The sequence below is a fragment of the Lepisosteus platostomus genome, chromosome 18, assembly GCF_059453375.1.
Source record: "Lepisosteus platostomus isolate fLepPlt1 chromosome 18, fLepPlt1.hap1, whole genome shotgun sequence".
Taxonomy (NCBI): domain Eukaryota; kingdom Metazoa; phylum Chordata; class Actinopteri; order Semionotiformes; family Lepisosteidae; genus Lepisosteus; species Lepisosteus platostomus.
Window position 1 is genome coordinate 13,107,879 of NC_142628.1, and position 24,043 is coordinate 13,131,921.

The 24,043-nt window shown below is 41.5% G+C and overlaps 1 protein-coding gene across 4 annotated transcripts in view; it reads left to right on the forward strand.

The window, feature by feature from the left end:
- The first annotated feature begins 293 nt into the window (after window positions 1–293).
- phf21aa (PHD finger protein 21Aa) overlaps window positions 294–24,043 on the forward strand; it is a 70,614-nt gene continuing 46,864 nt past the window's right edge. For 3 of the 4 annotated variants that reach the window (XM_088611821.1, XM_088611822.1, XM_088611820.1), the window contains exons 1-5: window positions 294–598; window positions 5,843–5,895; window positions 8,255–8,353; window positions 9,767–9,799; window positions 13,457–13,522. In XM_088611821.1, the coding sequence (XP_088467947.1) occupies window positions 8,300–8,353; window positions 9,767–9,799; window positions 13,457–13,522 (153 nt within the window). In that variant the 5' untranslated portion in view covers window positions 294–598; window positions 5,843–5,895; window positions 8,255–8,299. The remainder of the gene's footprint in view (window positions 599–5,842; window positions 5,896–8,254; window positions 8,354–9,766; window positions 9,800–13,456; window positions 13,523–24,043) is intronic. The other variant, XM_088611819.1, reaches the window with a different exon arrangement.

Here is a 24,043-nt window from a genome sequence, read left to right on the forward strand (position 1 = left end):
CTCCAGATGAGTTTCACTGAGTTTACATCCGGGTTTTTTCCCTAGGCAATGGGAGTCGTAGCACCCCCGTTCCTTAGGCAAAGTGAAATAAATTCGCCGCACCGTCACAGAAAGTAGTCCGCTGTTCCAAACACATTTTCTCCCCGCGGCGAGACGGGTACTAAAGGATACCGCTCCACTTCCCCGTGGTTTCCGACGTCGCCGATTCGAGTGGCGGCGGTCCCGACCCGTTTCGGTCGCTCCACGCCTGACTTTTGCGAACCCCCCTCCTCTCTCCCTCTTCCTGCGCGGATTGATAACCAGTGTGCTCAGGCCGGGGGTGAATGAGATTGAAGAAGAGTTCTTGTTTTGTATCTCAGTTTCTCTCTTTTTTTTTAAAGACAAATTTGAAAAAAAAATTAAAAAAACACACAAGGGGGAAAGCAAAGATATCAGTTTGTACTCCATGGAGGGTATTTTAATCTTTGCGTTGTGAATTAGTATCCGTGAGAGGATACAGGCTTATAGAGGCTGGGGTGTTTGTAAATATTTATTTAAATAATTGTGTGTGAGAGAGGAGAGGAGGGCTGACTGCTGCTCAAGTGAGTGAAAGAGGAGGGTAAGTGCACCTCTGGAGCCTTATTTTATTATTATTATAAGAACTTTTCATTTGTATACGCAGGAGAACTTTGGTTGCGTTCTGGAGTGATCTGGATGTTCTGCAAATGACGTGCTGGTGTCTGAGCGAGGCTGAGCGTTCCTAGGGCTGCTGTTTTTTGTTCAATAATTCTTATTTCTAGGAGTTGAGTGATATTTTCTAAGTCCATTGCCCATTGGAAGGCAGTAAACGTACTGCGAAAAGGGGGCAGATTCTAACTTGCTGATAGCTTTCATGATTCCCCCCCCCGTGCACGGCGATCGCGCACGCTAAGAAAAAAAAAATATTATATATTTGGAGAGAGAGGTGGGGGGGAGGCAAATAAGACGCCAACAAAAGACTTTGCGGGGCTCTCAAAGTGTTTGTGTAACGGGAGTTTGTCTTTACACCACCGGGGTTATAAATAACAAGAATACTTGTAACTGTTTTTTTTGTGTGTGTGTCATTGTTTTGCAATCGAAACATGTTTGGCCACTAATGGTTTTTATTTTAGTTTTCCTTTCTTTTTTTTTTTCCACCCCCCTCTGGAGGAACGCAACTGTACAGAAAATGCGTTATGGTGACCGAAGTTAATATATGCTTGTTCCACGAGCAGTTGTATAGACGTGGATTCTTATTGGAGGACGAGTGTGTAGTGAGATGACAACTCTCTAATGATCTTAGTGCAACTTAATAATCTCTTTGCATCAAGTCGGGACTTTAATTATTCATCCTTTGATTCCCCCCCCGTTGTTGTCGTAAAACGTATGTTTTTTTTATGGAAAGGATTAGGGGCAGAAGAAGCACGTTTAAGACGACGCTCTCGTTTCGACTTTTACTGAACAGCCTGTGTGAGGCCTATAATTTGATTTTTACGTATACAAAGAGGGTGAAGGATTGAATTGAATTCCGGTTTGTGGACAATGTATTTCGCAGTAGCCGAAGGAGTTACAGTGCTTTCCATTTTTTGTTTCGCTATAATCTAAAATACCTTTCTATATTGTTTACTGTTTAATAAAATGGCCGGGAGGGGGGCGGATTTCTAGTATTGTATCCCACTATTAAGGTAAAAAGTTGTGTAGTATAGTTCAGAGCCTGCTTTTAATATGTATTTATAATTGTCCCAGCAGTAATTTTGTTTCCACTGTGATTCACTGTATAATGCTTCACACGTTGCTGGCTGTGAAGATGCCATTCAATTTAAGGTCCCTTATGAAGTTGCTAGAAAGAAACATGGGTTGGCTGAAGAGACCACTGACGGCTGTTCGTCTGGTGCGTGATTGGACATGTAGCATCTAAAATCAAAGGCGATCTGTGATAATTGTATCTTTCAAACGAGCGCCGTGTGGTAGAATGTCGTCGCAGCTCTCGCTGACGTTTCCTGGACTTTCAAGGTTTTGTTACCTACAGCCTGCGTGGGACTGTAGGTCATACGAGAGAACATGTAATGTGGTACTATCACGACACACAACAAAGTACGGGACACGGATAGTAAGAACGGAGTGACCCACTTTCTCAAGATCTGTCCCCCTCCCCCCCCCAAAAAAAAAAACATTTGCAAATATGGGCCGATTTAACGTTATTTCAGTACTTTAACATCCATTGCAATATTTTTATTACTGCTAGACTGTGCAGCAAAGCTTGTGTGGTATGCAGATAGTATTTCTAGTGAGGTGGGGATTTTTTTAAAAACAAAATAAACTCTTTTTGCGCGGATTTAGTGACACGTTCAGCTGTATCCGTGAAGACTGGCCGTGTTGTTACTATTGTAGGAGCAGAGGTGTGTAGCGTTGCACGTGACAATGGGATCAGCTAAATTAAAAATATTTTGAAAGGGGTGTTTTAATTCTTGAGAGCAAAGCGCACGTATTAGACTGCGTGTATAACGCTACGAAACCATAAAGTTGTAGGTGTGAGCTAGATGGAAGTAAAAAGCATTTTTACACTTAGATTTTATTTTTCTTCCAGAGATGACCTAATCTTCGTGACTAACTCCGGTTTCACGTGGAGTTATCCTATTATCCCTGCGATTTCTAGAAAAAAAAAGGCCCCGATTGCAAATTGTTAGTCAGCAGAGTTCAGGAGTTTTTCTGTTTGTGGGGCTTATGCAAAGACTTAACATTGCAGCAGTCTTCTAACTGTTTCCAATACGTAATGAAAATAAAAAAAGAGGTTTCTTTTCACGTACAGGGTTCCTCAAAAGAGTTTAAAATAATTTTGCTTTGGAGGTTTCTTTGCCTGTCTCTCATAACATGCTTGTTTGGAAGTCCAGCACCTTGTAGACTAAGTGCTAATCACTAGTGGAGAGGCATTTTGACCCTTTGTACCACAGGCAGAATCCACTCTCGGCACTTAATCATGATAACTCTGAGTGGACTAATTCCTTTAAAAACTCCCAAACTTATTAGTTTAGTAGATAGATGCCCTGTGCATGTGGGAATTCTTAGACTTGTATTAATCCTTTCATTGATTACCTCTACCATCAAAAAACCCTAAGATGAGTGTTAATTCAAAGCTGTTACAGTGATAGTGTGAGCTCTGTACCTGTTTGTGACAAATTGTGCTCCCATGAAATCATCATTGGTTAGCAGTTAGAAGTTTGGTCAAAGTTGTGATGATGTCATCTGCACCTGGATGGCTAAACCACACCTTAAGGAAGTGCTTGACTTGAATTAATGTTGTAATTGCTTTAAAAAGTATTTTTCATGCTTTAGTTTATTGTGTGACAATTGCATTTATTTTAAAATTAAGAACATGAGAAAATGAGCCCTACGACATTATAGAAAAAGGAGGGAACTGCTCAAAAACAGAAACAAAAAAGGGAGAAAATAAATAAATGCAAAAATCCAGCACTGTTTTTGTGGCGGCACTAATTCTTTCTATGAAAACAAAGTCTGTAAATGAATGCGTCTGGGTGCGAAACAGAGCTGTCTATACTTTGTATTATTACAAACTTAATGTAGAGGTGTCGCCTCATGCAGCACACGCTGAATTGCGTGTCTACAGCTTAGTTTTCCAGATATTTGGTTTGCAATCCCAGTCTGGGTAATCTATAATTTATCAGGCTCACAGTAGCTCTGATAACATGCAGGACTCAGCCTTGGAGAAACTGAAAGGGCTGTAGTGAAGGCCACACAGCGTAAGAGTTTGTCAAGATGACAGGAAAAGAAAAGATTGTCCTTTTGTGCGGGGTCTTGGAAGATGTTTCCTCTCAGGGTTACAAAACAACATAAGTACTGTGGTCATCAGTTTTAAATGTTTGGTTAAAAAAAAAACAACCCCAATGTTTGGTATTGTTAAAGGCCGCAGCAGGAAAATGTAGCTATCAAGTGTCACAGAGTTTGAAGTCTTATTTTAAGTAAAACACATAAACGTGGGTTAGAGTTTCATGTTTTAAATCAAGGCAGATAAGGGGAATTCCAAAGTGATCTAATTGTGTGAGGACATGTACAGATAAAAGATTCACAGGTATTACTGAATACCAAGCTAAATTGTTTCCAATAACTCCATATTTCTTTGGTACTCAAATGACATTATTTTCTGGGTGTGCATTAAAACAGTTGTGCACTTGTTCGATTTGATACTGAGATATTTTACTGAGCTAACAGGGTGTACAGTAGTTCATAATTAGGCCTGAAGTTTTTAAAACCAGATTGAATTAATCCTTAAAATGACAGAACCTGACATCCAATGGAAAGGATTACAGTTTACTCTCGTAACCTTCATTGACAAGAATGATGAGCCTTTTAAATTTTTTAATTATATGTGCTGTGAGTTTGTGCTTGATCGTTGTACGACCAGCGATTCACAAAGCTCACTGAACTTGAACTTGTTCTAGTTGTTTGCAGTTTCCAACCCTTCTGTAGTTTCTGAATTCTGAGAGGTCAGTTCAGAGATAAATTAAGGGTTATACTATATTACAGTATACCCGATGGGTTTGGCACTTGGCAAAGAATCTTCAAGTCTGCAGAGCCTGTCTGTGTGGAGCTTGCATGTTCTCATGTATTCCATGTATTCCTTTGGATTCATTTCATTTGGTGCTATATTGTCCTGCCACCGGCTGCCTCCCAGAAATGTGCTGGCAAAGCTTTTCTTGCCTGCTCCCGCTCCTAAAATGCCATTTTCTCCGTTCCCCTGTGATGTATAGATGTCCCGTGTGGGGGAGACCTGGTGTACATGGTTACACCTCATGCCCTGGAGTACTGTCCAGCTTGCGGGAAACCACAAAAATGATAACGGGTATAGGGACTGTAATAGTCACTACAGTGTATACTGTAGTGTTTGTATACAACCTGAAATTTGCAACAAGTTGTAGTGTCCTGCAGTGGTCCTGTATAGTGTAGTATGCAACCTCTAATGTAACTTATACAGTATTCTGTGCTAGTGCGTACATTATAACATCCCATAGCATCCTGTACTAGAGTGTTCTGTTCCATAGAGCTTTACACTACGATCTCCTGTGTTGTGTACAGAACTATAGGACACAACAGTATATACACCAGAATAAAATCCTATTACAGTCCCCAGGGATACAAGCATGGGATATCTGCAACTGTAAATAAAGAAAATTGAGAGGAGAGGTTAGTTTCAGTGCTTTTGTTGCCCCTTATTTATTTAAAGCGCAACTTAGTGACCTTTCCTCTGTCCACTCTCCCAACTGAAAGTTCCCAGTCTCGTGCCACACTGCTGTATATGGAAGGAAGAACTGCACTTGTTCAGCACTAGCATGCCATCAATCACATCTTTATGTGCCCCTTCCATTCACTATGGTTCAGGGGTCTCCAGCAAGTCCAGCAAGATTTGTAGGCCGCCATCAAATCATCAAATCGAAATACTCTTCTGCCTCCAGTGGCCAGAGTTCTCTCAATTGAAGAGGTTACTTGTTTGGTTCATCAGTAGCTGACTGGGATGGCTGATTTTTAAAAACAGGTGACCTGTAAGATGAACTAGATTGGGGCTCATCAGGACTGGGGCTGGGGACCCCTGTTGTTGTAAATACTCGAGAGGTTACCTTAGCATGCAATACCAATATAGACTTTTTCAAGTTGAGCATCAGGTAGATCTAGTTAGAAGTTGTACTCTGGTGGTGTCATGATTTTCTCTTTTGGGATTTTTCCTCATTTGTTTTTAGGGAGCTGTGATTAAGTGCTTTTAAAATCCATTTACTTGTTGTAAGTATGTAAATATATTTACATATTCCTTTTTTAATCTTTTTTAATCTTTCAGCGTTTCCTGTCTTTCGGGGAGCTGGAGAGAAGAAACCAGTGAACAGCCAGGTGGTGAGTAGTGCTATAGCTGTTATTATAATTGTGTTTTATCAGCCCAAAGTCTCTGCTTGGTTAGTGACAAGTCTGCTAAAGTGATACCAGGATCTTTCTTATTTTAGGTGGTGCTTTAATCCAATAAAAGCTGACATTAAGAAACGTTTTGTAATTGTAACCTTATATGCTGCCCCCCATAAAAAAAGACACAAACACCCTTTTCTTTGAAGGTTTCAGTTCTGTGCATGCATTCGTAAGCAGGCTTTGTGCACGAGGATGATGACAATAATTACAGTAATGTAAATGCAGTTAGATGAATATCATAATTGCAGTAGTTTAAGATCCCTTTAGGGTCTGGCTGGCCCGGTACTTGTAAGACATTACAACTTATATAAGGTGAGCATATCATCTTCCTTATTTGTTCAAGAAACACACTTTTCTGAAATGCTTAAAGGCTATTTCCTTGTGCAGCTATTAAACTTAACTTGCAATATCCCTGACTTGATTATCTGTACTGTAGCAGTACTCTAGGGCCTGAGTTGGATGGTGTTCAAAACTGGAGATTGTGTGAAGGCAAAGCACTGTAAATGCATCTGAAAATATTGATTGATGCATGTGCTGCACAGCTTTAAAGGGTTTAAAAACTGGAATAATCCTGTGATGATTACACAGCTCTAGTCACTGTTTGTTAAATTTCACTTTTTCAAATAAAAGCTGTAGCGGTATCTTCAACTAAGTTACTGGTGTCACTTTTTAATTTGTGTTTGTCTGTCTCTGGACAGCAGGAAAGTTTAGAGAGTTTCTGGATTACTTTTTATAAGTATTTTTAATTTTGTACCGACACTCATCATTCTGTCACTCGTCATTCTTCTGGGTTCAGTTTTTCATCCTCGCCAGATCCAACGTGCCCACCAACTGGTGAAGAGTACAGCCATTTTGCAAAACAGCAAGTAAATCGCTCAGCCCTGCTCCAGAGAGCCACTGTAATTTTCCAGTGTAAAACTTGGTACAGAGGCTGTGTCACAAAGAAGTGCTGAGCTAGTATTAAACTGCAAAGCCAGGACTGGCCTGTGCCAGCTCTCTGTGTAATTTGGGAGAGACGGTAGAATAGGAATTTTGAAGAACTTCTTTTTTGGGGTCTGGTTTTGTGGGAAGAATTTTATTAGGCACCAAGAGCAAACAAGGTTTCCTTTTACCCCTGCTGTTTAAATTTTTTGTTGTTTTCAGTTGGGCTAAATAAATGTCTTTCTGACTACAGTCTTCTCTGTAATAAACTGTGCTGTAGTATGCGGAGATTGGCAGATCTCTTCACAGCCTAATGAAACCATATTCTTCCTGAGTGTTTTCAAGAATATGTACACCTGCTGCTGATGTCCACTGTGACTGCTTCCTTTCATTGCTGTAAATGCGCATGTGTTCCAGTGCAAACAGCTCTCACATTCTGTAGTGTGTCTTACTGATCACCCAGAACAGGCCGCTGTTATACGATTTCATTGTGAGCTGCTCCAAGCAGATCTTTAAAAAAAAAAAGTTTCCTCCATCTGCATAAGCTGCCATTATTTCTGTTTCCATCCCTGCATTTGGTCGAAAGACCCGATTTTAAGCTATGTAATGGAATGACATTGCCTCTTCCATTCAGTATAATAGAACAGCACTCGCTTCTTGGTCATTTGTCAGGAAATTATTCCTGACAATTCCTAAAGGATCATTTCTAATGTTTGTGGGTGTTGAGATCTCCTTTGCCTTCTTGTCTTTAAAATTTGGGTTCCAGAAGTTTTTCAGTAATACGTATAGCGCCTTTTTGTTTAAAATGTAGTTAACGTAAAATTTGCAGGAGAGTAGGAGAAACTTACTGGTCTTCAGATCTGCAAGGTGATCTAAAAACGAAACCAAATTGCGCTTATAGGGTAACAGAGCAAAGTCAAGAAAACTTTGTTTTATCCGTTTTTATTTTCATTTCCTAACTTTTGCAGATCTTGTGGCACGTTTTGTGTAATTTGTCTGGATTAGGGTTTCGGTTTCCTTGTCTGGCACTGTGCAACCTACATTGGAAAGGCTGGTGGAGCTGAAATAGCAGGGGAGCTGTATTTGAGTTTCACCGGCCTGAGTACTCCACATGTCATATTGCCCTACGTCTATGTCCATCCCCCCCCGCACACCTCCTTAGTGGTTAATTATTATAATGATTTCAGAATCGGGACATTTAAACACGCCGCACAATACGTGAGAATGCAACATCAAAGAGCTGCGCAGAGTACACACTGAAGGCCTTGAAACAAATCTGTAAATGTAAATGATCAAGGAATGGAGATCAAGTAGTCCTATAAGAAAGCCGTGATTTTCTTTTCTTCCCCCCCCCCCCCCCCCATCAAAAAAGGCTGAAAGCTCCCCAGGACTGAACTTCCGAGAGAAGAGATTAAGGATGGAATTGCAGACATTACAGGAGGCATTGAAAGTGGAAATACAAGTCCATCAGGTAGTATTATTTTTTTTCTGCCTTTGCACATTATGGATTAATATAACGTGTCTACATTATTAAAGCTTGCCATCCTTTGAGCAAAATTGACTTAGCCCTTCTTCATTTGATTTCATTTCCTTCTACTTTCGTTGCTTTTCTCCTCCTGGAATGAGTCCTCCAGTTGCCCGTGTAAGAGTGCCAGTGTATTTAGTTATTTTTGTTACAGCGTTTTGGCATGCTTGCTCGTCTCTGCTGCCTACAAAGAGCTAAACAGAGCAGCTTCAAGTCAACTTTGCTTCAGAGCAGATTCACCCTCCTCAGCAAATCTTACCGGCATCTTCAAGCACAGGGCTGGCTGGAAACCACTCGCATCAGCTCCTTGTTGACAGTACAGCTGAGTAATGCAATAGGCCCAGAACTCCAAGACAGTAATAGTAATTGTAATGTATTTCAAAGATAAAAGCCCTGGGAGCAAGAGTGTGCGTATGTATACATAAAGGCAAGATTGAAGAAATAATACTGAAATAAAACGCTGTGGCTTTTGAAATGATAAAGGCCTTTTTTTTTTTTTAAAGTCGCACAGGACTGGTAGAGCGGCCTTGAACCCCTGCCCTATCCTCGCTGCCCTTCCAAGACCAAAAACTAAACTGACGACGAAGTAGTAAAAAAAAAAAGTCAAATGTTGCTATTTGATCATGCAAGGCTTCGGTCTGCTGTGACTGTTCTTTGCAGCTCATCTAACCAGCCTTTAAGAATTATTTTGCACGTTAATTATTGAAGAAGGAAAGATTACGGCGGCCGTGGCAGAAAAGATTGCGAAATGTAGTAAAGACGAAAAATTGCTGCGGCTGGCACTGTGAGCGCGTGGGTCTTCATGCTAAATTTGAGAATTTTGTGTGTGCACAGTGCACACTGTATTGAAGGGTCTTTATTTTAAACATGCTGGTGTTGCGAACAGGTTTTAAAAAAATGCAGAGTGCAGTGAATATAAAAATTTAGATTTTCGTTTTGACTAGACTGCCTAATACACCTAATCTCCGGATGTTTTGACATTATTATACATTTGTGCAAATTCAGAAAGTGACATTCAAACTTTGTCTCCTTTGGCATGTAGGTTAAATATGGTGAGAGATACCCCTCTCCTGAACAAGCACAGTAAAAGGCTGCAGTCTGGGCCTCTACCTGTAGGGGTCGCTGTAACTGTAAAGCAGGCTGATTCACCTTGGATTAGGCTGCAGGTTGAAATAATGTAGCTGTCTTTGCTGGATATACACTCCTAAGCATTTTCTAGAAACCTGTTGAATGTTTTTGAGTCTTTGCTTGAGAAGTTCTGTTGGTAATATTCTTACTAAACTGTCTTTTTCAGAAGTTTACAGGACACAAGTATTTTATTTCCTCTTGTAACTAATTTGAATCTTTTTGTTGTTATAGAAACTAGTTGCCCAGATGAAACAGGATCCTCAGGTAAAGATGGCTTTGTTACATATGATATCAAACCATGTTCTTTACTACATACAAAGTATGTAAGAAACACTTTCTTATAGCTCTCATGAACAATGTTCACAATGTGCAGTGATGTAGAAAAAGCGTTTCCTACATACTTTGTTTTAAGTATTAAAAACGACTCTTCCTTCATAATCTGCATAAAGTGATACTAGCGTTTTAATACAGTGTCCTATACAATGCCTTATTAATCTGTCGATTTTTATTGGGGGGATTTGATGGGGATTTGTGTAGTTTGTTCTTGCAAGTTCGGGCAGTGTACCGTGTCTAGCGGGACATCCTAGTACTGTTTTCAATTGTATTTGTGAGCAGGATGGGCGCTTACATTATAGATCCCTTTGACTGTCAGAGGATAATTGGTTTATTGTTATTGAAACAATTTGGGGCAAAATCGCATGATTTCTCCAAAGTAAAGAAATATGCTTTAATGTTATGCTTATAACATAAAAGCGTTATAAATATGCGTTTAATATCTAACTTTCAGCATTTTTGCTGAATTTGCTGAACTGGCCACAACTGTCGTACTAAGAAAGAACCTCAATTAGAAATAGTCATTTGTGAGGCCACTGGGTTATTTTACAGATGTGGAGTTAACAGTGACGATGACAATATTTTAAAAAGGAAAAGGACAAATTCAGTAAAAAATTCAAGGGGGGGGGATGGGAAAATGTCACTCACGCAGTTGCTGAGTTGTGGAAAACCAGACTTTCATCTCTGTTGCGATGCCTTAGGCTATCAGGTTTTCAGAATGAAGGCTAGGCTGGGACTGGACAGGACAGAGCGAAAGAATGTCCTGCCTGCCTTTGATGCTTAGTCTCGTATAAACTGTCACATCCCATGTGATTTTCTAGATGAAACGCACATTACGAGGGATCTGTATGAAATCTATGTGTCATGCCCTGGACACTTTCTGGATGCCGTGGGTCAGAGTGTTAGTACTGCAGGATGTGCCTACTACACGCAAACACTGCCTTGTATCTGTCTCTCCCGGGACAGTTAAGATGAGCTCGAAGGGTCAAAGAAAGTTGAGCTAGTAATGCATTTTTTTTATGTGGATATTGCTGTTGTGTCATTTTGGGGCTGTTTGGGAGGAGGGGAGGGGGTAAGGGATGCAAACTTTTCTTCCAGCTAGCTCCTTTGTGGTGTTGAATAAAAAGTCCGTCAGTTCATTTTCGAACCAGTTCACCAGTATAGGGTCTTGGGGGTGCCCCGGATAGGATGCACCCTGGACAGGGCAGACACACAGCTGCACAAACACACTCACGCCAAGGCCAGTTAACCTACCAGCATGTGTTTGGACTGTGGGAGGAGACCAGCGCACCCGGAGAAAACCCACACAAACTGGGGGAGAACATACAAACTCCACCCAGACAGCACCCCAGGTCTGGAATTGAACCTGGGACCCCAGCGCTGCAAGGCAGCGACGCTGCCCATCACGCCACTGTGCTGCCCTTGATAAATGATAAAAAGAAAAGGACAAATGAGCAAAATGACGTGAACGTGGATATTTCTGTTAGCCCACTGAGCGCTGCAGACTCGCTGATGGGGAGCTGGGGGCAGCAGGCGATTTGATTACTGTAAAATGCCTCGACTGAGAAGCCCACCTTCGCTCACTGAAGGAACGAGCTGTCAGGTTAACGAGCACGAACGCCCTTGCTGTGTGCCCCCGCCCCGGAAACGTTACGGTGGGGATTCCACTTAACAGCATCTCCGTCTCGCGCCGACGCCGTCGCGTCTTTGGAAATGTTTCCTTAACGACGCAACCCACCTGGCAGTCCAGAGATACCGCTCACCTTATTATTTTTAGAAAGTTAATGATTTTTTTTTTTGGGCTCCAAATAAATGGGGTTTCCAGATCCCGCTTATACTTAACCTTCTCCCGTGATGTATGCAAGGTGTCGGAGCAAGTTAATGTAACATTTAATTCCGGATTCTGAGCGTCTGTTCCCACGCAACACGTCTGGGAGAGGGTGAGATTGATGGAGTGCAGGTGTGCACTTCAGCGCAGGACTGGAGCGGGGGGAAAGCAGGCTGGCCGGCCTCCACTTCACTGCTCGTTTACACAGATTCAAATTCATATTCATCTTGCAAACGGCGCGAAACAGCCAAATCAGATAAGATTAAAAAGATATGGGACTGTGTGGAAGCCCGTAACATACTCCCCTCGGTGGCCTCCTTTACATAGATGATGATGTATAAATGCCATCTCTCTGCCAAATCCACTATTCAAACTTTGTGATAACAGTTTTGCTTTAAAATATATTAATTCCGTGTGAATCTACCTACAGAATAAGTAAAGGCAGGAGGAGAAAAAGGAGGAAAGCATATATATGATCAGGACAGAAAGGAATCTGAGCACCCTGATGAATTTTCAGTCTCTTTTGCAGCTTGTAAAGGTTGCCATGCTTGCATAAAATGCAGTGAAACTGCTCTGAAAGGCATTTAAAACAATTAAGTGCTTTTATTGTGATTTAAAGTTAACAGCGGCCTCACAATGCATCCGTGTGAGGTTCCTGTCAAAACCGCATTCTTCCGCTGATCCTACTATTATCCAAGTTCTCAGGTCCATCCCAGTTTCTATATGGCTGATCGTCTGTTATGAGTAGCTGGGGGTCTGCCTGTGAAATGCTGGGCCTCCCCCTGCTGAAGACATTTTGATCAGTAAGCAGGAAAGGGGCCTGTGAATTTGCTGCTCTCGGGCAACATGCAACATTCGGGGCGTCATATTTTATAGAAGTCAGACCTCCCAAACATTAATGTTGTATCAGAGAAGTGAAAAAATTGTCACTGTCAAAAACAAAAGGATGTACCTGAAGTTCACATGGGTTCTGATTCAGGGGAATTTGACAGTCCCATCAGCTAATTTTTTGCTTTGGAGAAAAACGCAGCCTGACGTCATGATCATACAGATACCAGGAAGGTCTCGTATTTATTTTAAAATCAGCTGCATCAGGGAGAGAGCTTTTTTTTTTTGTGTCACCCTCTGTAAGTGTAAAACAGACACTTCCAGGCTGATTAGATGCATCTTTTTTTTTTTGGGGGTGAAAAGTACATGAAGAATCATTGCACATTCCACTTGTGTGTAGTGGGCTCCAGATCTCCGAGTGCCTTCATAAGAGTCCTGTGTGGGTGACAACATCCAAATGGGAGGACAAGAGGATTAAGAAATAAACACTGTCGTTCAAGCTTACAGTGCAAATGTTACTTCACTCAGAAAATAGAACAGTGCGTGAAATTGCTGGAAGTTATTAAACAATTTCTATTTATAAACAGTAGAAAACTTGTTAGCCTCATTTATCCTAATGTGTTTTGCCATTTTTTCTTGAAGCCCCCCATTAGTACAGGCCACAGTTGTGATAGAAATGATGGAGGCAGGCCTGTTTTCTAAATGATACACTGTAAGTTCTGTCAGAGCGGAGCAAATGGCATAAAAATGTTCGGTTCTACTGGGGGGTGAAAAAGGTCCTTTATTGTTCTGAACCCTTAGATAAAACATGTTTGGCAGCGGTCAAAAGCATTCATTTTCGGCTTTTGATTTTTACCTTTTCTGCTTAGCCTTGTGAGACGAAGATGGCTTTTAGTGCGCTCACTTCAATAAGTTGTGTCCTTTGCCTGCAGAATGCTGATCTGAAGAAGCAGCTACATGAACTTCAAGCCAAGATCACAGCTCTGAGTGAGAAGCAGGTAGGACGCTGGATCCAGCAAGTTTTTAAGAGCTCTACAAATGGTGTGCGCACACACGAACACACGCACGCACGCACACACAAGCTATTGCTTTTATTATTTTCACAGTTAAACATCACGTTTACTATAACTTGCTCAGTTTTTCTCTGTGGTTCTGGTTCTGAATTCTCCCAGCGCTTTTATCAGCAATCGGGATATGTGGTGTCCCTCTCAATCTTGTGAAACAAGAAACATTTTTTTAAAGGTCTGTTGCAGACAAAATATCGTTCCTTGGTGTGGGCTGCCTGTCTCTTCGAACTGTCTGTTGGAGGAGAGATTAAAAGGCATTAATCACGCTCACTCATTTAAAAGCTTGGTTCTGAGGTGGGTTCGTGATCACTCGTTTCTGTTAACACGTTTTCCAGGTTGTGGTGAAATAATTGCAGAATGTCTTAAAAATAGCGGCGAACTTCGGTGCCAGAGGTGTCTGTAAAACCATAAGACATCGAGCAAGTGCAAAATCAGTGTGGTGTTTCTTAAAATGTCTTTTCTGGCAGCAGTTGTGCTGTCTTCCTCTGCTTGTCAGGAGGGCACTCAGAAAAAAAAACATGTTTTGTGCATTAGCCTCTTCTGCTATATGGATTTTTTTTTAAACTTTTCAAACACAAGCATCTCAGATCTGTTGCTAGATTTTAGATTTCCAAACAGTTTAAGGCAGAAGCAGTACGCGTTGCCCCAAATTACTTCCCAGGTGTTTTGCATGAAAAGCGAAACAAAACCTCCCGATTAAGTTATTGATTCACCAACTCTTTTGTTTCATTTTAACACTTTTACTATGTTTATCGTAACATCCTTGGGTGCAATTAAATTGTTTCAGACTTTGGCAAAATCCGAAAACTAGCCAGCGCTCTTTGTATATAGTGCAGCGTATGTGCAGTCATCTGCTGCTGGTTTTAGAGATGCGTCCTAATGCAATGATGATTTCTCTTTTCTTATTTTCTGTTTAATTCTAACTTGTACTCTAATTGTGAATTGGGTGTGGATTTTTATTTGATTAATATGCGTATATACTTTATTTTTGATGTACAGATAATCAATTGGTTAGGTTTTTGAACTATTTTGTAGCAGAAAGATTGCAGGATGGTTGAGGAAGGCGTTCCAGGGGCTTTTCCCAATAAGAAAAGCAGAGCAAAGAAGTCATTTTTAATACTAATGCTCCGTTAAGCTTGCCTCTTCTGTGCAAACCACTTTTTAAAAAAACAAACAAACTTTTCTTTCTTAATGTCATGTGTTGCACGACCCTGTTGTGTAGAGAAGCATTATTCGGATGAGTGTTGGTTTTTCGTTCACGTATTTTCCGTTTTGTGTCTTGTGTCGGACTGCCAATGTTGACCTGGATATTTTTTTTAAAAGAAATGTCAGTTTTTAAGAAGCCTGCCCATCACGTATTGATTGAGCCTTTTGTTCACTAGACTGGCGCAGGAGGTTAAAATGTCAGGTTTACAGCAGGCTTTGCCTTTTGCTTTCCAAAGAAAAAACGTCTTAACGTGTTGGTTGTCTCAAGGCCTGAGACATCTTAATGGGAGGTTTTGTGCACTTCATTTATTTTGTATCGATGTGTGCATATGTTTCTGCAAAGGCTCCGGTGAACGGGAAGTAGCAGGAAATACTGGTACGGATTGCCTTTGCCGCTTGGAATCGGCCAGGGCTGTACAAGCTGCGCTTGCAGAACGTTAAAACGGGCATGTGGTGATAATGCTGTTCCCGACGAGAATCAAAAGCAGATGGTTTTGTCCTGAAATGCTTAGCCGGAATATTTCGGAATGTTTCCAGTTGACAAATGATGCTAAGCAAGTTTTTAACAGTGCTTACTTCCTGTAGTTACATAGGCCATCTGATTGGGTCTGTATGCATACATGCATCATGTACTGTAGATATAGAGGAAACTAAAATCTGTGCCCGTTTTTTATTAGGTGGTGCTTTCTTTTGATGTGACATTATGACATTCCTAGAGTTTAAATGCCTACACAAACCAGCATATTGATTTTCCCAACTGTAAAGAGCATTAAGGGATTTTTTTGATTAGGAAGAAGTATTCCATGTCAATACCCAGTATTCTTTGACTTGAAGAGCATTGTCTTGATAGAATTAAATCCAGCTGCTGCCTTTAGCTTTGTGTTTTGCATTCATTCTCGTTTTACCCTTTTAGGTTTTGTTTATTCATAAAAGCAAATGCCAGCAATTTCTTGATCCTGTTTTTCTGTATGGATTTTTTTTTCTTGCATATTTGTATCAGTCTGCCAGGTCTCCTAAACTTGTTTAGTCACAGAGCAAGCTGCAACATAGGACAAATGTCACTGAACACATTACATAAGGGTTTTTATCCGCTATGAACAATTATTGTTGTGGAACTGATAATGCCGCCTAAACTTGCCTGCTAGGTGCCAGACCCTGAGCGCTTAGAAGGTCAAATGTCTGGGAATCAAGAATACGAAAGGGTCTGTGGTCCCCTAGCGATTCACATCTGTTCGGACGTTTATAACTTCTTGTTTCAGCCCGTGCTGTGCAGTTTTCGTTCTACATCTTAAGCATGCAGTTCCGACACGACAGATGTGAAATCGGAGGGCTCTCCTTCAGTAAAACGAGGAGCCTGTCTCCGGGCCCTTCACACAACAAAGGGCAAGCGCTTGATCCCTCCTCTCGTTTTCCTGCACCCTGCCCACCCCACTCCACCTCTTGTTCTGCGAAAGCGAGGATGTTTCACCTGGCGGAGCAGAGAGAGACATCTGTTTCATCTGCAGGGTTTTGTTAAATCCTTCCAGTTCTCAGGGTTCCAGCTCTTCTGCACCTGTACCGCAAGGGCCCCACTGTGCCTGTGGTATAGCCCCTTACTGAGTGCTGATGAACCATGTTTTTCATTGGAAAATACTGCTGCTCACTGCATGGGGATCAGCGGCCAGTGTTATGATTAAGCAGTGAAATAGAGGTAAGAGTCCAGTGGACTCATAATGGTGTCACCCGAGCGTGATTAATCAGTGGATTGCTAATAGCATCTGTTTTTTGTTCCCACTGTGTGTCCACTGTGTGTCCTTAAATTAAGCCCCATAGTTGATGTCTAATTTACTTATTAGACCTTCTTGAGTTGTTTGCAGCACTTCAGGTATATTTTAAAAATTTTCCAAGAATATTTGAAGCAAGTTTTGAAACTGCACCTTTTAGGAGCAGGATTTAATTAAGAAGGTTTGTTAATTAGATCAATTCAGTTACAAAGACTAACTAATTCAGGAGGACCAGGATGGAAAAGCTCCCTTCTGATGCGATGTTTTGACATTGAGGGTCAGAGTCTCGATTACACTACAGTTTTCATGGGGCTCACAGTGACAAGGGGGTGTGATTGTGAAACATTCCTACTCTGGGAGGTCAACTTGTTGTACGTAAACAATTAAAAGTATGGCTTTTAATAAAAGAGAAGGTTAATTTGCGTACTGTGATTGAGCTGCTTCTCCATTGAATGGGGAAGCTGAAATTTTCAATAGGATGTTGCAGGCATTTGTCTTTTAAATATAGCTTCTGTGTTAGGATTGCTGGTGTGTGTGGCATGGAACACGTTGAACCTTGAATGTAGTGTGATAAAGTGACTCACTCAGCCCTCTCATTTTAATGGAATCATCCTGCGCTTCTGTCCATATTATTGTGAGTTACTGTGGTACAGCACAGACCCCGTTCACATTTCATGCAAAAAACGTGAACAGAAGCAATCTCTTTTATCTGTTCCCCCAGCTTGTGTCTCTTAAGTGTGGGTCGAACTTAAGATGTAGCTCCTATATGAACTTGGGGTTGTAGACCTCAGGCTTCTCTGAAAACCTCAGAGTCCTGTGAGTGAGATTTCTCTACCTTCTCACTTAAGACGAACGCCCTACTGAGTGTCCAGCAACCAACAAAAAAAACAGTGGATCTGAATACATTACACTGACATTTAAACACGGGAAAAATCCAGGGATCACACGTTCTCTCATTTCTGTTTTTTTTTCTGGGGCGCTTGGCCATATTGATTTGCTCGAGCTTTATTGTAGGTTTCGTCCTGCTTGGCTCTTCTGGCACAGAATTGAGGGAGGGAGCCATATTAGCTGTGAGCTAAAAATGAGATCCTCTCGGAGGGTGGGACAGAAAGAGAGGGGAGAGCGAGAGGAACCGGCTGGGAGCCTGTGCCGTAGCACGTCGAGACAGGCCCTCCCTGGCAGGATTCAGGAGCGTGGAGGAAGCCTGTGCATGCGCGTCTTTTTAGTGTAAACACAGTTTGCACTCCTCGGACGTTTCTTTCCTGTGCGCTAACACGGACACCTGCAGTTTCAGTCCTGCGGAGTGCTTTCTTATTTCAGCAGTTAGCCGGCATAGAAGATTTTTTTAAATCTTCCAAGCATGGTGTCCAAGTGGCTGATGCACAGTTCAGAAAGTGCAGGTGAGGGTGGGATAAGACCTCCTGGCTAAATATTGACATTAGAGCAGTTATAAACAAGAAGAGGTCATGTGGACCATCTAGCCTGCTGGGTATTTAGTAGTTAACTGATCCCAGGATGTTATCCAGCCATGTCTTGACAGAAGCCAGGGTATCTGCTACAACAACATGGCTGGGCAACTTGTTCCATCCTTTCACCAGCATACATTTTTTGCATAAAAAGTGCCTCCTTCTCTCAGTTTTAAGAAAACACGACGTTCCTCTGAAGGTCAGTATTGGAGTGACCGTTGCCACTGTAAGAATGACACCTCTTGTGCTCTGCCGTTTTTGTGTTGTTGCAAGTGGAAATTGTAGCGCTGCCGTTTCTGTTGTAAGGAAGTCAGATTTGTGAGTTTGTTCGTACTTGCCAGTTGATACTGGGAAACAGCAGGTCTGCTTATTAAATGGATTCTCGGGGAAGCAAAGTGAGTTGTGCAAACTAAGATATATGTGGTGATTTGAATAGGAAATAAAAACATTGGCAGGAAAGTCATTGTGCGCAGTATTTCAAAGTAAATGTAGAACTGACATTTTAAATGCCTGTAAATATATTTTTCAGAAGCTTCCACAAATGGTAGGATATTCAAGGTGGCAAGCATCCTACGGACATTTTAGTAATGGTAATATATGAATTGTGAAATAATACTTTCTCATGTACTCCTCCAAAAGAATTAGGAATAAATTAAAGAGAAAACGTATTGTACATTCACCCTAGCTCACGGCTTGTTAACATGGTTTGCTCTGCCTCTTTTCGAATTTGAGCATGCAGGAAGTCCTACAGGCAGTTTTTAATTACTGAAGCCAGGTCTCCTCAGTAGCAGACTCTAGTTTACTGGACTGTGGTGGTGATACATGTGGGGATTTAAGGCAAACAGGACAGTCAAGGTCACTGGGACGCATGGCTGCTAACCTGTGATAGTCCACCAGGAAATGTAATGAACCTCAGCCTGTTTTAATCTCAGCCCTCTTACTACGGGAATAGTGACTTCTCCTTCTATATCAGCGCGGCGCGCGGGTGATAAAAAATTAATTGGAAGTTAGGGATCATAAGAGGTTACACCACTGAATTGCTAAACAAGACACCTGCCTATCTGTAAGAGAGAAACCAAATGAGCCTGGAATGTTTTTGGGGAGTTTTTTATAAGCAGCTCTTTTGCTCCTTGTTTTGGTTATTTGATACTAGTTTGTGGCAAGATTTGGAACATAACATACGCACTGGCGTGTCAGAACACCTCACTGGGATAAAAAGGCCCTCATAGCACATCAGTGTTTTTTTATTTATTTTACAGTGGGTGCCATATTCAGCCTTCTGCAGCAGGGCCCATCTGTGTTAGTTTAAAATATTGAAACATCCCACTTAAGTTCTCAATAGCCTCATGATAAAGCCAGCTGTGTTGTGAAGCCTCCTGAATGGTTTGGTTAACAACCAGAAAATCTGGGTAGTAATATAAAAACGAAGGAAGAAGCGAAAGCATACCATGGACAAGCTCAGTGATGGTCATATTTTCCTTGTTTATTTGGTTTAATGGACTTCAGTGAAAAATGTTCTAACAGGTAACTTTGTCTGTAAAATCAGAAATGCCGGACTGCAATAATGAGGAAATGCACAAGGTAAACATAAATACTACATGTTTTTAAAATTCAGGAATATTGGTGGTTGCCTGTAGGGGTAGCGAATTGCTTACGATATGTGTTGTTTGTTTTTAGTATGCTTTAGCACATTTTTACAGTATATTTATGACGCATAAAAGAAAGAGCTTGTGTATGTCTGATAAAAAAATTACAATTTTGATTGACTGTTGCATTTTTTTTTAAAGGTAAGTACAAAATACAGAAAGCATTTATACTATATATAGTAGAGTGTATATACTGTATACATTTTTCTCATATAGTAGTGTGTTTTGGGGCTGAAAAAACATCATTTGTGTTTTAACAGACATTTGCCAAGAATGGACTCCCCTTAGTCTCTTAAAAGGAGGGTGTACTGTTTGAAAGAGTGTCAAAGAGTTTTAATTAAGAATCAACAATTGGTTTGCTATACCCACTCGATACAGAAAAGCCAATTGTGTGCTTCTCCTGTCTCGGCTTGTGGTAGCAAACCCTGCGGCCGCACACGGGAGAGGAGGTATAGGCCGGCTCCTCCGACCCGCCTACCTTCTGGCCACTCGTCTTGTAACATGTCACAGGAAGCACCGCCCCTGGCAAGAGCTTCAGTGCTGATTGGAGGAGAGGCGTGTCTGTCACTGACAGCACCCCAAGCCTGCGAGGGGGCGCTGTACTTCTGAGAGTGGAGCAATTCCCTCCCTACCCTCGGCTGCGCTCGGCTGGAGAATCCCGGCCACAGCCGGCTGCCGATGTGACCCAGTCTCGAACCCAAGACCGCAGAGCTCAGACTGGCACCTTTCGTGGTTGAGCCACTTATGGGGCCTTGCGTCTCAAAGACAATCTCTGCAGGACTGCCTTAAAAGCCAGGCTTCACGTAAATACATCTCCGAATTTCACATTTGTTGCTCCCTTTTTTTTTTCTAAAAACTGCGAGTTCTGCTTGTGGACTGACGTCCCGGTTGGCTTTAGACCTAAACCGAAGCACGATAAAGCCAGCAGTATTGTGATTTCTTTTGAATGGCTTGGTTAACAACCAGAAAAGCTGGGTAGTAATATAAAAATATATTAATAAGGAGGAATAAGCAAAAGCCTATCATGCACAAGCTCAGTAATTGTAATATTTTCCTTGTTGTTTCAGCTTAATGGACTCCAGATTTAGGTGACAGTGTGCTAAAGGGTAATTTTGTCTGTAAAGTCAGAAAGTCTGGAATAATGGGAAATGCACACACGGTAAAAGAAGGTAAAAATAAATTCCACGTGGTTTTAAAATTCAGGAACTGGGGGGAGAAGAGCGGACAGGCTGATCCTGGGCAGCGCTCACCAGGTTTCGACACTATTTGCACTTTTCAAGCTGAGCCAATTCAGTGACTCAAGCACAATCTCTGCTTTGCCTGAGAACAGTCAGCCGAGCTCTGTGTGCGCTCCTTTCCCCAACCCCTTCCCAGGGTTGTGTGGTGCTGGTGCCCATGTGTAATGAGTCCGGGGGATCACCAACTGCGCTGTTCGGTGGAAAGGAAAAATATGAAAGCTTCCCTGAGAGACAAGGGAGCAAAAACAAATGTGAACATTTTCAAAGGATTCCCCGAACTTCAGAAGCACCGTGCCTATCTCTTTGTATGCAGGAACCATTTTCGCTCTCTAGTCATCCTTACTCTTTAGTTATCCTTACTGCACTGGTATTCTTTCATGTATCGTGTGTGTTTATGCCTTATTGTTTCATCATGGCTGCCAGGAGCGCTTTTAAGTTAAGGATTGACTTGGCTTCACAACTGCAGAAATTTTCAGGGACGGAGGACTTAATTTGAAGGACAGAAGGGTAAGCTCGAACCTGTCGGCTTGCTTGTCGTAAAAGTTTTCTGCCACCTTGGAACAAGACAAGTCTCGTGTGGCAGACCGAGGAGGCTGTTCGCCGGAGAATCCCGTTGTGTTGATCCCAGAATCCCGCGTGTCCAGTTCCTGGAAGAAGGCAGAGCAGCAGCTTTGGAGAGATGGCTTGGTCGCATGTTCCTGACGCAGGGAAAAACATGGTAAAGCGCAGTTAAACAGCGGGATTGTGGTAAAAGCACGCACAGATGTCCAGACACAGGAAGTTGTAGCAGGACGGGGGCAAACTTTCCTGGCTGGGGGACACCTTTGTCAAGATGTCAGTGTTAACCAGCACCCCCCCCTTCCAATTAAATCTAATGCCCCAGTGCAGTTTTTGTAATGGTGTTATTAGTAATTAAGTAAACAGTGGTCCACACCGTTGTCGCTGTCATTAAAAAATAATTATGGTCTGTTCTTCACTGAATCATAGTTGTAATTCAGTGGTGATAGTGGTTTAACAAAATGTATTGTTGCAGTAATGAAATGCTCAAAACTGTCCTGCAGTGCTGTACAGCTTCAATTAACTTGTAATTAAGGCATTGCCATTAGCGAGAGGAATAATGATTTTTGACGGTGAAATGTTTTCAGTTTTATCTGGGGAATCCAGGAGTCCCAATATCCCAATATGGGGTTTTAATTTGTAAAAGCTTGCTGTTCATTGTGGAGTAAAAGTGATAAAGAGATATACGAGGGGTATAAGGTAGGTAAACCTTCAGATTTACTGCGGTAAAGAGCCAGACCAGTGTTGGGCCTCTGCCCCAGTAACTCGCAGTGCTCATCTCTGGCCTGTATTTCTGTAGTTAAATGCCCAGGAAATCTGGGAGGGCTATTAAGCTCAGAGTTCACATGAACCTCATACGTCAAAATGTTAAACCTCTTATTTCTAAACTAATTCTAGGGATTTATCGTGCGTTAGTGTGTCTTAAATTCCTTCAAGAATTAAAACGCTGTAATCTCTGTTAGGCAATTTTGTATTCTAGATATGTGAAGATTTCATTGAATACACCATGTGATGTGAATAGATGCATACACTACTTGCATATGTATACTGTAGGTGAATATGTATTTATGTATTTCTGTTTGTGTGTATTTAGGGATTTGAGATGGAAAGAAAACTAATGAGATAAATGCAGAAAAGTCTGAAGACTTCTGTTGAGTTGATTTATTAAATTTGTGCCCTGAATGCTCCATTAGGTTTAGTGTCATCTAATCCTAATTGGTTTTTCTAATTCTTAACATTTTTTCACAAATGGTTTCTTTTCTTTTGAGAACCACAGATCATTTCAGTTCGGGAAGGTCAGGAGAAAAATATTGAAATTCTTCAAGGAGGTAAAGAGAAAGTAGCAGGACGTGAACTTGGTTCAAGTTAGCAGCGATTAAAATATTGAATTGTCAGACTGCAATCTGAAATGAATTTTGTTCAAAAATCTCTGGTTTAAGAAACTTTTCCTTCTTATTTGTCTTTGGTAGAGGGTCTCCCTTAATCTCTTACAATTTTTTTTTTTGAGACACACCTTCAGCTCTTTGTGTAGTGCCCAGTCCCTAGTATAGATCCTCTTGTTCTTTTCCAGGATATTTGTCCATACCATTCAGGAGAATGTTTGTATCTAGTCCTGTCCTAATGTCCCCCATTCAAGATGGAAGTAGTTAAGTTGTTTCTATAGTCCATGAAGTTCAGTAATTGCCACGGTCTTTACAAGTCTTTTGTGTTTGCTTGTAATGTGGTGACCAGAATTGCACGTGATGTCCTAAATGAGGTCTTGCTACTCCAGTGTTTAGTTTTAACATTACTTGCCTGTAAAAATTCATTTCAGCTGAGTCCATTTAACTGTGGTACATTATTTTTTTTTTTGTTGGATCTCTGTTGGAGGTCCTCATTGAATGGGTCTGATGTATAAAGGAGTCCTGCAGCTTGAGCTCTTTGAAAAGGCTGGGGTTCTGTAGGTATACATCATTAGGTAGGAGTCCGTAGAGCTCAATGCTATGAATAGACACTGCAATTTTAGGGCTGGTGTTTGAGAGGGAGGTACACAAGGTGTGTAGCTGTAGGTCACACATGAATATGTGCACACAACCTTCAGAAGTCCTTTGCTTTCATTTCCTCCCATAGGCTTTGGGTGCAACTTCATTAACTTGCTGAAAATCAAAAGGGCCTGATAACGATGTCGATGGCACTAAATTGCTTGTGTGTTTATTTAAAAAAAAAGTGACTATGCTCATTCTGAGATTTCCACCGTAGGAAAGCTGCAATGTAGGGAAGGAGTTGTGCCGGCAGGCTTGGGCTCAGCTTTATTAAAAGGGGGCTTCTGTCGCTGAACCTCTTGTTACCTGCTGGAGTTCTTTGGGCTTCATTTACTTTTCTTGTTTTGCTTAATCTGTTTTTAACTGGCTGGCAGGTTTTAACACATACTGCAGTGCTGTAAGGAACCGCGTGTTACCAAAGCGTGGAAATGATTATCTGCTCAGAAGGCGGTAAGACAAGTGGAGTATTTTTGCTCCGACCATCATCCCTCTGTTATTGGTATGGGATTGCCAGGGCATGAACGTGCAATTTCCGGCAATTCATTTATGAAAGC